General features: G+C 37.1%; 1 protein-coding gene across 5 annotated transcripts; it reads right to left on the bottom strand.

The window, feature by feature from the left end:
* Nucleotides 1–668: 668 nt before the first annotated feature.
* Nucleotides 669–14,351, bottom strand: g6fl (g6f-like). Of its 5 annotated transcripts, none has more exons than XM_051865019.1 (12): nucleotides 14,146–14,351; nucleotides 11,331–11,663; nucleotides 10,972–11,241; nucleotides 9,455–9,490; nucleotides 8,497–8,823; nucleotides 5,605–5,859; nucleotides 2,046–2,084; nucleotides 1,782–1,904; nucleotides 1,551–1,624; nucleotides 1,314–1,343; nucleotides 993–1,039; nucleotides 669–861 (listed from the first exon to the last, which is right to left on the bottom strand). In XM_051865019.1, exons 1-12 carry the CDS (start codon nucleotides 14,237–14,239, stop codon nucleotides 840–842), a joined length of 1,650 nt encoding a protein of 549 aa, XP_051720979.1. In that variant the 5' UTR covers nucleotides 14,240–14,351; the 3' UTR covers nucleotides 669–839. The 5 variants fall into 5 exon arrangements, with proteins under 5 accessions (XP_051720979.1, XP_051720980.1, XP_051720981.1 ...); XM_051865020.1 differs by having other exon boundaries at nucleotides 1,314–1,340; XM_051865021.1 differs by having other exon boundaries at nucleotides 1,782–1,901.
* Nucleotides 14,352–14,673: the final 322 nt, after the last annotated feature.

Genomic DNA, 14,673 nt, shown 5'->3' with positions numbered 1-14,673 from the left:
AAATAGAGAAATCATAAAATGTTGCAGTCAATAAATGAAACGTGATCATAAATAACCCGTGAATTTTTTTCATGATCTACTAATAGTTTTATTCTAAACAAAAATATTTTAATATACAACAAAAAATAAATACATTTTATTAATAACAAAATAATTATTATTTTATAATTTTTTTATTAATTATTTTTTTAATAAATATATTTTTACATATTAAATTTTCATAATTGTAATTTGGATAGGTATCTCATTACTGAGTCAGGGACGATTATCAATTGATATATGAGTTTTATGTAACTTTACAAGACACAATGCGCCTTTATGTATGCATATTACATGCATCAAGTGGTAACTATAATTTTAATACCTAAAAAAAAAATACAAAAAAAGAAAAAGTCAATAAAAATAGAGTCCAATGTACTGTGTTAATATAAATGAATTTTCCGTATTGATTACTCACAGGTGTTTTCCAGGAATTTTGAATTATGTATTATATTGTGTTGTGTTTTAGGGTTATAAGAAATATCCATAAACTTAATAGAAAATGTCCTGGCAGAAGATTACCTGTACCATTCCAGTGCACTATTATTTACATTACAATAAAACTATCAAAAAGGGGTAACAATAAGAAAGAAAAGCTGATATAATAAAAAGATTCTAAAAACTTCAGATACTTTTTGAAGAAGTGTCATTTTTATAGTAACAACAAGAACAATTTACTGTCATAAGTGAATACAAAAGTCACACATATAGGCTACACCATTTCACACATGTATATATATAAAATTTTATTTCAAATAAAGTTGTTTTATCTCAACATCCACTGTATAAGTATAATAAACTCAACCACAGCACTGGTTGTGTCTGAAATGAGAAAACACACACACACACAAGCAAGGAAAACATTAGCAGGATGATTAATGCACAGAGAGCATATGAACAATGACACGTCTGCACTGTGTCCCCCGTACGACCCGGAGACAATCATGTCTCACCTGTCTAATTCTTCATATACATCCATTTCACGCGTTGGCTTAAGATCCTAGAGAGAGAGAAAGACAAACAGGGACAAGGATGAGAAAGGCAGAGACATCTCAGATTTATAGTTTGGCAGAGGTTCGATTCGATTCATCTTCTAATATCACTAATGCAGGCGTGACAGAACTGGGAGGGAACACACACACACACACACACACACACACACACACACACACACACACACTGTCAAACAGATTGTAAAATGTTGGGACCTGTTTTTTGGAACACACACACACAATTACTCATTGCTCTGCTTGAGAAGGACTATAATAACTCACCATGTAGACTGCGCCTTGGGGAGGTGTCTGCTGGGAGAAGAGAGGAAGAGGAAGAAGAAAGGAAGAAATAGATTTAATAATAGAGCACAGATAGATATACATTGAGAGATAAAGACAAGGAGAGAGAGAGAATGAAAGAAAGAAGGGGTAGTAAAAATAGATTTAATAATACAGCAGGGGGAGAAGGAGAAACAGCAAAGTAGAGGCAGAGAAGGAGGTACTGCGCATTTCAATCACCTGTCTTAGATCGTCAGGATTTTCATAGATGTTCTCCACCTCTTTGGAGTGGTGAGACAGCGATTGCTCGACACCTACAGGAATGAACACAGACACACAGGGGTTTCACATCACATCACACCAAATCCACTGTGGTTTGCTCTGTCCATCATCCTCTGCCAGGGTGAACTGACAGCCTTCAGATCTTTGATGGACAGACTCAGGGGGGAAAAGACAAATGCGGGGCCTTACTTCGGCGGGTGACGCAATAACCCTGTCTCCATAGCAACACCCCAACAGCTACGGCAATCATGGGTATCAGAAATAGGAGCAATGAGAAGGTGGAAGGATAAGAGGGTCCTGAAACATCTCCTGCTGGGGGGAGTGTGAGAAAGACAGAAAAAGAAAAGCTAAGTTAGGTTACCCATCAGTGTGCAGAAGTGTGTGTGTGTGTGTGTGTGTGTGTGTGTGTGTGTGTGTGTGTGTGTGTGTGTGTGTGTGTACAGCAACACTCACCTGCAGGTGGCAGTGCAGGGCTTGGAGAAACTGTTGGATCTGCTCAGGAGAAGGAGAATGTCAATGTGAGCAGAAAGGAATGGTTAGAAATTGTTTAATTACTTCCATATATATATATATATATATATATATATTGTCCTAGATATGAAGAAGCCACAGTGCAGTGCAAACACAGCAAGAGGACAGAAGAAACCAATGATACCAACTGCAGACATGATGTAATGAGTATTTAAATATCCCTGAGTGCGTGTATTGGAAAGATGCAGAGATATGGAGGATGAGGAAGAGAAATGAACAAAATAAGGTTTTGACTTAATGTTTTTGCATATGGTCAGGTGACATCATTCATGCAAACAGCGAACAAACAGGTGCCGTTCTTATCTACAGTACCAGTCTGAGTCTCACTGTTATCTGCATGCTACATCTGATGACACTGCTGTGGTTGAAATGCTATCTAATCATAGCTGAAACTCTTGGAAATTAAAACTTGGAAATTAATAATGTATTGAATATTTGTGAATCTTTAGGTTTTTTTTTTTTTATCTGAACCATGTTTAAAGTAATAGTTCACCTATACACTGTAAAACATTTACAGCTGGATAAACTTAGAAATTAAAGTTCACCTGCTGCCTTAAAAATGTGAGTTAACTCAACTGAACATAAGTTAACTCAATTTGAAGATAATCTCTGTTTCAACTCACAAATAGTCAAGACAATGCATTACTTTAAGTTTAAATTTTAACTTAAAGTAATGCGTTGTCTTGACTATTTTTGAGTTGAAACAAAGCTTATCTTCAAGTTGAGTTAACTCGCATTTTTAAGGCAGCAGGTGAACTTACATTTCTAAGTTTAACCAGCTGAAAATGTTTTAATTCTGTCATCATTCACTTTGATCAATATCATATATTTTTGTCTGTCACGATAGTCACTGTGTCAGATTATGCGATTTTGACTGCTAAATTGTCGTGTTGTGGACAAGAAACATGTGAGGCTACATGTTGCTTCCCGACCAATCATTGCTCGCCGTATTTAACGATGTGTGTGATGTCATCGAGAAGGCGGAACTAACGTCTGGCTTCCAGAAACAGAGCGTTAACAAACAATGGCTGCATCCGAAAACTTAGGCAGCTGACTTGTTGCCTCGCTGCCCTATCAGGCAATGACTCTTCAGGGAGTGTTTGCGCCCAAAGCACCTCACGAAACTGATTTCGTACAGACTTCTGAGGCAGTGTAAAGATTTAATGATCTGTTGAGAGCTTTGGTGAGCTTTGAAGAGCTTTGGTGATATCTAAGCGAATATTTAATTACTACAGTAGTAATTTCTCACTAGAAATGACATCAAAAGTGGAAAACAATGGTCAAAAATGTACATTTACACACAAACTAACCACTAACCGCAACTTTCAGACGCCATCTTTATTTTTTAGCTCAAATGTCACAGAATGGAATCACAGGATTGTGGGATATCAAAGGCAGCGAAGGATACATCTATTCTGCCTTCAAAAATCGATCAGATAAAGGTATCTCATGAGACAGGAAGTGAAGCTAACACTGGATTCGGACGTGCCTTGATGCCTTCCCACCTTGGAATGCGTCCTCCAAAGGCAGCATTTTTCAGTTTTCGGATGCAGCCAATGGGTGTACTAACTTAATGCTAATTCCAGTACTCACTGGGTTGCTGAAGCACCTCCGTTATAGTTCGCCAGCATTTATCTTTTTTCACTCAAGGAAACATCATAAACTCCACAAACCTTTCCTCCATTGCATAATTTCACCTATAGCAGCACCAATACCATAGTCTCTTTTTCATTTGAAAAGCTGTGTATGGAAGAGCTTCTGTACTCTTACTGGCCAATGTCACAGATGCGACGGAACCCATCATGAAGGACTGGGAAAAAAAATTAAACATGCTAGTCTTTCTGTCGTGACATTGTGAAGTGTCGCAGACGTGGCGTCGGTTGTCGTCCACTATGATACACTATACGAGATAAAATTCTTTGAATTCTTGATCGATTCTTGCGTCCCAATGCCCATTGTCCCTTACGAATCACCACGACACCCATACGTCAAGCAGACTGTGCCAAAATTAGGCTGATATCGTGTAGTCTGACCTGGCATAAGTCGTTATTTACTGAAAATCTTGACATCTTCTAATCTCTCTTTGACAAATTCATAGTTCATAGTTGTGCTCCCATTGATAAGGCCTCTATGCAGTGTTTACTGCTCTCTATTCACCCGGAGGACAGGAAATATGTTGAAATTGACTTTATTTGGTAAAATATGTTCATTCAGAACTCCCTACAATGCATTCACACACAGAAGAAACTTGAGTCGAAACTTGATATTACAAACAGAACACGCCTCATGGCAGAAGCAGGGATGTCCGATTCATGAATAAATCATTCAAAATGGTTGACTCAAAAGAACAATTCATTCACAAGTCTGACATTGTTCTTCAGACAAAGCTATCATATGACTTCAGAAGACCTTTATTGACCACTTTTAGGGGCCTTTAAAAAAAAAGAGCACTTTTTTTCCCCCATTCCACTACCCTGTGTTATGCGTTTTTTTATTCCACTGCCAAATATGCATTGGATGGATGTGTTTGACTGCTGAGCTTGTGTCTCACTTCTTTTACAGCATCAAGTGCATGACACAGCATTCTAAAAACACAGTTCCACTTAAAGGATTAGTTCACTTTAAAATGAAAATTACCCCAAGAATTACTCACCCTCAAGCCATCCTAGGTGTGTGTGACTTTCTTCTTTCTGATGAAAACAATCGTAGTTATATTAATAAATAGCCTGACGCATCCAAGCTTTATAATGGCAGTGAACAGGACCAATGCTTATGAAGCTCAAGAAAGTGCAACAATCCATCATAAACGTACTCCACACAGCTCCGGAGGGTTAATAAAGGCCTTCTGAAATGAAGCGATGCATTTGTGTAAGAAAAATATCAATTTTAACAAGTTATAAAGTAAAATACCTAGCTTCCGCCAGACCGCCTACTGTATTCAACTTACGAAGAAAGCGTAACACCTCTCGTAGTTCAAAACGCTTACACTACGTCCTACGCCTTCCGTATTCCGTATTTTTCATAAGTTAGGTTCAGGTTTGGAACAATATGCTGATGAGTAAATGATGACAAAATTTTCATTTTTGAGTAAATTATCCCTTTAAATCAACATCACTGTGGCAAGGTCTATTTTCTGCACCCTGCTGCTCCAGAGACTCACTAGCCATGTTTGAAATAATCCATTATGATGGAGTTGGGTTTCATAAAATTGATTGGTCAAGGGACTTGATTGTGCTGCATTATGGAATGTGACCTCTCCGGTGACCTACATGATTCCACTAACTAATGTTCCTGTCATTCATTCATTATGAAAATTCAATGAAACACAGAAGGCCTATCACACGCAACAAAAATAACTCCTTGGAATAAATATTCACCTGCATTCTGTTAATTTTCAGGTTTTTAAATGAGAGAGTTGACACCTTTAAAAGCAAAGTGCCAGACAAAGAGAGAGAGAAACACATACACATCTTTCTCTCACCTATATTGGCCATTGTGACGGTGTGCATATATTGTATATAGTTTCCATTTTGCAGACACAGAGTGCAGGCATAAAGTCCAGCCGTCTCATTGGTCACAGGAAGCGCTACAGAGGTTGTGATCCGGCCCAAAACAGCAGCTGATTGCAGAAGGCGACTGGGATCCTGAACATATGACCATCTTACAACTTTGACTTGAGATCGTTCTGAGTACGTACAACTCAGATCCAGAGCACTGCGGGATGACTTGGCATTTCCTGAGAGTGAAACAGAGGAGAAATGAACGAAGAAGATGGTCAGTGTAGGGTTAAAAAGATATATATTCATTAAACAGCCGGGTGTAGCCGGTCAGTTGTGGTTGACTGTGACTGATGTACAGTGTCTCCTCAAACACAAAGCAGCATCAATCCTGAGCTAATTGAGCTCAGTGGTTAACGGTAATGCCGCAACCCACAGAGTTGTCAGCGGCAACAGGCAGGTGTAATTACACATAATGAGATCTGTAATGAGGCCTACTAAAAAACATTAAGTTAGAGAGAGGGTTATATATAGAAAGACAAGACAAAAGTAAAAGAATTGAGTGAGAAAAAGGAGAGCAGGGAGGACATAAGGGGGAAAAGAGATTAAAGTAACAACGGAGGGAGTACGGATTAAGAACGGGAGCGAAAGATGAAAGCCAAGACACTGACTGATTGACTCTTGCATGCTGAACTACTGTGATTGATAAAACAGCTTGTGCAATTATAAAATGAATCCAAGACCAGTGGTGCAAGAACATGCATCATTAAGAATCAGTGAATGAGTGTTCTGATGTGCACTCACTGATAACGACTGTTTAATCATGGACACAAAATGTGAAAACTTATTTGTAATGTTTTAAAGGAAAACTTTTTCTGCTTTTTTCTATCATTTCTATTTTCTATAGAAAACATTCTATTATTATTTTTGCACACCCTTTTTTTCAGTATTTTCAATGAATCAGTTGATCCATAAGAATCCTGTCTGAATGATTCGTTCACAGTTCTGAATAACTCACTGACTCAAATAAAAACAAAACACAAATAACAACTTACATTCTGGTCTCTTCATCACTCAAAGAATCATTGACTTCAGATGACTATAGGTATATATAGTCATATGGAGCATTTTTACAATAATTTTATGTTGTTTTTGGATCTTTGGGGGTGAATAAATAATGATAGAAATGCATTTTTAAAACTATATTTAATTTAAATAATTAAAATTAAAGTCACCATGCAGTGCTTATTATAAATGATTTATTTGTGCACATTAGTATTTTTTTTTTAATTCTTGTGCTCACCTAATCACAGTGGTGTAACTTTGTTTTAAAAAGTGGGTGGGACAGGAGGGATGTATGTGGTTGGGGGTGTGTGTTTGTAAATGTATTATTACAATAATAAATGCACAAAATTTATTGACATAGACCTCATGTTTAATATGATATTTTCATCCTTACATTTACTATAATACAATATATTGTTAGTCTTGAGAGTATTTACATTAGTCAATAAGTACGTGGATCCGCACTAGATGTTATATTGTCCTGATGGACTAGTGGTAAAACTTTTGTTCAGCATGCCAGAGATTCTGGGTTCTAATCCGCCCTCGTACAATTTATTTTATTTCTTTCTCATTAAAACCAAAGATGTTTATCAGTGATTGCATATCAAGAGCAGGGACACGTTTATGTGCATTTTGTTTTGTGACCGGAACGAATAGAGAGTCTCCGCAACAGCATTAAGCGATAGATTGAAGTGCCAAGAGAACACTGGTGCACCACTGATAACAGCAGCAACGAGCACTCAACATGATTTGAAAAACAACACATCCCAGCGCCAGATCGCCTATTATTTAACACAAACGAATGAATTGCTAATCAACTAGAGATGTTTCTTTTGTATTAGATACATCCGTGCTGCGAGATGTTTCAAAAAGTGGTGGGGACAATATCGACCCTGGCAAAAAGTGGCGGGGACATGTCCCACACGTCCCACCCACAAATTACGCCTATGCCTAATCATAATCAGCAAATGACTGTCAGGATTATGTTCTAGTCTATTTCTGTTTTGTTTTCATTCTGTTTCCTGTTCTGCTTTGCCTGAGTTCTGTTTGCTACTTAGTTCCCTTAGTTACTGATTATGTTCACCTGTTGTTCATTTATTTACCCTGTGTATTTAAGCCCTTATAGTTTCCTCAGTTCATTGTTCCATGTCATTTCAGTTTGCTTGGTTATCAATATATTTTCTGTGTTTCCTGAGATTTGTGATTAAAGACTGTTCTTTTGGATATCCCTATTCATCGTGCGCTTACTACAACCACCATTCTGTTAGAACTACAATTATCCAACCAATTCCCAATGGACAAAATCAAGTCCCGCCTTACATTTTTGTCGTTCAGGAAGTTGTTTCACTTGGATAGACATCACAATTAGGAAGAAAAGATAATTGCAATTTCTGTTTTATGCTGACGTTAATATTATATTAAAGGTGGAGTAAGTACATTTTTAAAAACACTGTTTGGAAGTTAGTCGGCCGACACCAACAACAAACATGTAACCAAACGACAGAACGAGCAAGAGGGAGATTTGAAGAAAAACTGCAGGAAGAGAGATGATGAGACACAATACAAAACAGCTCAAAAGAATATTACTGGAATGAAGGTTTATGACTGGGCAAGCGCCTTTGGACCCGCGTTTATGTTTTTTTTTTTTTAAATAAATGATTCCTTTACAATATCACACAATAGCATTAAATATCTCACACTCAGAGCTATACTGGTGCCTGATTTTTTATTACATAAAATATCAGATGTGAGATAAAGTGCTATTAATTCACACACCAAAGTCCATCATAGATTAACACAAACAATATTACCATGTAAAACACTCAGTCTGTTGCCTTGGCTGAAAGCCTTGTCATCCAGGAAGACCTCGCACAAATAGAGTCCTCCATCCTTCAGAGCTGGGCGTAACAGGAAGGAGAAATTCCCAGCAGCAGCCAGGGAGGCGGGGTCTATCAAATGGAGTTGTTTGAGTTTGGTCTGGCTGATGGAACTCCTCCTCCAGCGGTCAAACTGGAATATGAGCTCCATTCTTTTTGAATCAGGATACTCCCAGTAGAGCAGCACATAGTCTCCCAGTATTTGGGGACAGGTTAGAGTGACCGGTGAACGAGAGAGGGCTGCCAAAGACCTTGAGACCCCTGTAGAGGACACACAATAGGAAAGATTACAAAGAAAGTTAAAGTGGCATAGGGGAAGACAAGAGATTCATTCAACACAAGAGAAAGTCCGAAATACAAAGTGCAAGGCAAAAGAGCATTAAAAAGAAACTGAAGAAGCCAATAGAGTGAAAAATGGACTGCGATACAAGAACAATATTGTCAATTTAGACTGATCCCATCCACTGTGCTGCGAGTCACTTTAGCCTCTTTGTTCTTGACACAGTCAAGCGAATAGAACATTACGGGTCCCAGAGCAAAGTCATATGGGAAGATATCAGAAACGAGACAGGCATGAAAATGGGGATTATGTTATTAAGCTCAGCAAAAGCTCTTCAGAAACATTCTGCTCTCAGATTTTATAACCCTGATTAACTGTGTGCTGACACAACATTTGAGAAGAACAAACAAAAATAGTTTATTAAATTGTTGTACATTCAATGAATAATTAAAGCATGTTGAGGTTAACCGAAAGCAAGTCACTATTCAGTTATTTAAAAGAGCCTGAAGGAGAATGTTTAGGTTTGACTAGTGTAGGCTGCTGAGTAAATGGCACATAAGGAAGGTCCCATTTTATTCACAATAGTATTCCAGTAACAAAAGAGCCTATTACCATGTGTCAAGTCTTTGAAAGAAAACACAGCACTCTCTGAAAGAGAAAAAGAAAGAGTGGGAGAGAGAGAGAGAGAGAGAGAGAGAGAGAGAGAGAGAGAGAGAGAGAGAGAAAGTTAGATGTTGTTTATAATGAGGTTGAGATATTTCCAGTGTAGTCTCATATGTGTAACATTGTTTGCATTAAATAATAAACAAAATTTACATTTCAGACACAATATTGGCAGTTACAGTACTGTCTACTTTTGTTTCGTCAAGAAAATAGTTCCAAACAAGGTCAAGGCACAATAAACCATTGCTTCTGCAAGAAACACACAGTAACTGTGTATTCTTGAATTAATCTTTTTTTTTGAATGAATCGGTTAAGTGAATAATTCAGTGACTCACTCATAAAGACTGTGGCTATGTCTGAAATCACATACTCTCTGCTGAATAAGTAATTACTTCGTGACCATTAAAAAAGTACATTCGATATAGTATAAAGGTGTGTGGTATGAATGCAATTCAGACTTACTACATTCGTCATTGTCATGCTCCCTATCGTCAGTTGAGTCACTTAACTGTCATTCACAAATCATATCCTGTGGCCTCATGTGATGTACATTCGATGCACATCAGAATCTCACCAGAAGTAGTAAGTCATCCCAATACTTGTAGGCTACTGTTTTATGAATACTGTGTATTTGGACATAGGCCTAGTCTTTTCACATAATGCTTTTGCCTACTTAAGTATGAATATTCGGAAGCAGCCTGTCACTTGTTTCGTTTCTAACTTAATTAGTGCATTAAACAAATCAGCTGAGTGAATGATTCTAATGGGTCACTCAACATAAGCGGAGTAATAAAAACAGGGGAATTTTGGGATGATTTGCTTCCCGGAACTCTCTGATTGGTGGAATTTTCTGTACAGCATCATGAGTAATGTAGTCTTTTACCACGTATTCTGCTGTTAAACACAATTATTTTTAAAGTTGAAATAATGTGGACTGATGGCTTTAGAAAAAGCATATACCACTGAACTCACAGGAGGTCTGTCTTTAAACGTTTATAAGTTATCGTTAAAAATCTATTTCTCAAGGAGAAAATGGAAACTGTTGAACCTTATATGGAGCCATAAGAGGGCATGATGGTGGAAAAAAATATGAGATGGAAGGAATTTTTGAGAGCATACCCAAAGTTTCTCAGGGGAACGTAAAAGTTCTGCAAGCAAACACAATATTTTTTTGGCGGGGAAACGCAATACTATTGCAAGAGAACTCAAAAGTTGAAATATAATTTTTCCTTTCATCTCATTTTAGGGGCTCTGTAATACGAAGTGTATATGTCTTCTACTTCTAGATAAAATATCTGTTATTTTATTTCTCTTTTATAAAAGAGTGGTTTGGTTTGGTTTATTTAACTTTCTGCATTCTAGAAAACAAATGGAACATTATATCCCTTCAATCGTGTTTAAAAGATAACATTGACTAAGCAAATTATCTGACTAGCGTGCTTTCACAAAATATCTCCAAATCTCACCGTTCACTGTCACATTCACCCTGTGCTCCGAGACAGACGTGGCATTGTTACCATGGACACGGATTCTGCAGGTATAGACTCCTTTGTCTTTACTGGTGATGCGAGGCAGCTTGCTGAGCAGACTGCCCTTGTCATGGGAGATTTCAGTGTATAGCTGTTCACCCGAGGAAGACACCCACGTTCCCCAGGCAGCCACGGAGGCGGGAGACACCTGAGCTGCCAGTCTCAGAGTACTGTCCACTGTGACAGGGGGCGTGGGAGTGACAGTTACTGCAAAAGAGAGCGAGAGAATGCCTGGAGATATCAGACACATTGAGACATGAAGAATGTGGTGTGCATGGTGGGGTTGTGTAGTCTACATTTAATCAGAGCGAGTAGAACGATCCTCTCCTGTAGTTTCTTGTCATTCTGTTCTATCACACAGGAGTATTGTCCTTGAACAGCTGCTGCAGCCCTGAAGATGAGAGAAGCATCTGCAGAGATCTCAAAAGTTCTGCCTCCAAACACTCTGCTACTGCGTCCATCTGTTTGTCCATCGATGCAGCTGGCTGATAACAAATATGACCAGCGATCCTCCTTTGCTGACATCATTTTCCAGGTGACCAGTACAGAAGATGTGGGTGGTGAATCAAAGCAGGATAGGGTGACAGATGTGTCCTCACGTACCATGACCACATCATTTAATACGTTACCTATAGACCATATTTTTTAAACACACACACACAGTTACTGAAAAGCAAACATTTAAAACATAATATAGAAAAAAAATCAGTATTTACGTTTTTTTTTTTACAATTGCTAAGCGTTTACCAATACTTAAAGTTTTAAAACTTATTTTGTTACATAAATACAAACTCTCCATTTCAAAATGCTAAATACCTTTTCTACATATACAAAACACAGCATACCTGACTCAAAATTGAATATATCTGTCAAAACACTAGCACTAGTTTTCTATCCAACAAGAACATAATTAATCATAGCGCAATGACTGTCAAAATATTAGTTGATGGCATTACGAAAACTGCATTATGTTTCAGTTCTACCTGCAGAAAATATGAAATCTATTGTTTTTATAATTCAGTTTTCTTTTACTGCAGTAAAAGTAGAATGCTTACATGTAAGCCATTCTACATTTTTGGTTGAGTGTTGAATGTGTGCATTCTTCGCAACATACTATAAAAAGTGAATAGTAACAAAATTGCTGAGAGCAGCCGTTGGTCAAATGGGTCCCCTATGCAGAACTTCAGTTGCCCCCTTGGTTGAAATCTCTTTCTAGGGGTGGGATGGGGTGTTAATGGTGCCCTATAGAGGGTGGGATGGTGTCCCCTTGGTAGTTAGTGCCCTACGCAGACCGCATATTCTGCATATATGGAACAGCGGTAGTGGAATCGTTGTAGTGAAAGCTTTACATGAAGCTTTTACTCAAATGAAAACATGAAATTGCTGCCATTGATCAACAACAAATCCAACATACATGGCCTTTGGTTACTATGGAAGCTTTTTTTCTGCCACAGAATAAAAAAGTATAAAAGGTAATTGTGACTCTTTATCTCACAGTTTACATCTCACAATTCTGACTTTTTTCTTGCAATTGCGAGTTTACATCACACAATTCTGACTTTTTTCTCAGAATTGTGAGATATAAACTAGAAATTGAGAGGGAAAAAAAGTCAGAATTGTGAGAAAGAAAGTCACAATTACATTTTTTAATTTACTATTCATGGCAGAAATAGCTTTTATAGGTTCCACATGTGTACATGTGAAAACACAGAGAGGCACAATCCAGCACACATTCTTCCTCCTCTCCATTAACTCTTCTTCTCCCTTGTCCTGATCCAACTACTCCTCTCCTCTTTCAACTATTCCTCTCCCTCACCCAGACATTTTTTTTTCACTCTGCTCCTCTGAGTTGTTCTGCATCCACACTGAACAAAACCAATTCAAAGAGTCCCTTTTTTACTGTGCATGTCCAAGTAATGAAAAAAAAACTTCAACACCTGACTATGCCTCCAACTGAGATTGGAATCTGCTATTTCTCAATATTTCAGTGATCTGCTAATTAAAAATGCTTGTTTCAGTATTTATTTTCAGTATTCAGTATATATATATATATATATATCAGTACTTTTGAGCTGCTGTTCATTCAGAATTAGAGGTTTTATACTATATTTAAAGTTTGGAACATTAGGTCTTCATTTCTGACATGCTGTGTTTAAGCATTTGTAAATCAGAAAGATCCATGATTTTGGTATGAAAAGAAAATGTAATCATTTTAGAAATGTGTTAATTCACTGCATATTGCGTGAAAACGACATGAATTTTGTTAATGGTATGGTCACAACAGACGGATGTTGTGCTTATTGTGTTTGGAGTTTTGAAAATGTGACTACAGATTGGACAGAAGTATGTTAGCAATTGGAAAAAACTGTAATCTCATTAATTCAGTACATTAACTTGAGAAACTTTCATGCTGGACTGAAGCAAAAATATTTTTTTTAAATAATTAATTATTTGAAAATGACTGTAAATCTTTTTACATAAATTTTCCCCTTAAATTTTCTGTGGAGCCCCTTAAATCCCCTTGCAGACCCCTGCGGGTCCCCAAACCCCAGTGTGAAAACCCCTGTAGTGCAGTATATGCTGCAGTTATCTATGCTAATCAGCCCATGAATATAAGCCCAATGCAATTTAATGTCTCTGTGGTTCATTTAGATAACAGATATATCCCCGTCAAGTGATTCTAATCCCTAATGTATGTTTGATTTTTCCAGTATTGTATTAAATTAGTAATACTTGGGAATTTAACTTTTCAGGTTTAACTTTCTCTCTCTCTCTCTCTCTCTCTCTCTCTCTATATATATATATATTCACATGTTCTCAGGTCTTACTGTTGTTATATAATATAACAACAGTATATTATATAACAAGCTTTTATCATATATTTTGACCTTGTGTAGATGATGTGTTCTCTTTTACAGCCATGACTGGAATATTTCTTTCTTCATTTTAGGTTGCCTGATATAAACTTGAAAAGTTGCATTTTCAGTATAACTGATTAAATATATGTAAAAAAAAAACAAAAAAAAAAAAGAAGTATATATTATACGTACATATATTCTTTATCGTTATGCTATAACAAGCTTTTAAATTTGTTTAGATAAATTTTCATACCTGCCAAGAGCGGAGAGATGATAAAACATGAACCAGAAAAAACAAGTATGAAAGCATGAAAATAGTTCCCCATGGTGCTGCTAGGAAACAACATATTAGTAAGCTAGCTAAAGTGCAAGAGTATGTCTTCTTTTCTTGCATTTGACCACAAGCATAAGACAGGAAAATGGCCCGACACTTAGAGCTGAGAACAACATGTGACAGAAGCTGATAAACACAACAAACGTCATCACACATATAAAAACGGAAGCAGTATTACAAATACGGAGGCTGATAAAACAGAACACACATTAATTTATGCAGCTAAACAATCATAATGAGATAAGGCCATGCTTTTATCTGCAGTCACATAGTCCTCCTTCTGGCTATAACAAGGAACATATTATAAGTACAAATAACACCAAATATGCTAATTTTTGAGGTGTAAACCGTATAAAATGTTGGTTGGTCATAAAATGAGCAGAATAGAGTGTGGGAATATGCTTGTAAAAAGAAAGAAAAAGAGAGTGAGAACATAAGAAAAAGGAT

This window comes from Ctenopharyngodon idella, chromosome 16 (assembly GCF_019924925.1).
Source record: "Ctenopharyngodon idella isolate HZGC_01 chromosome 16, HZGC01, whole genome shotgun sequence".
NCBI classification, from domain to species: domain Eukaryota; kingdom Metazoa; phylum Chordata; class Actinopteri; order Cypriniformes; family Xenocyprididae; genus Ctenopharyngodon; species Ctenopharyngodon idella.
This window is presented reverse-complemented; position numbering and strand designations above follow the sequence as displayed.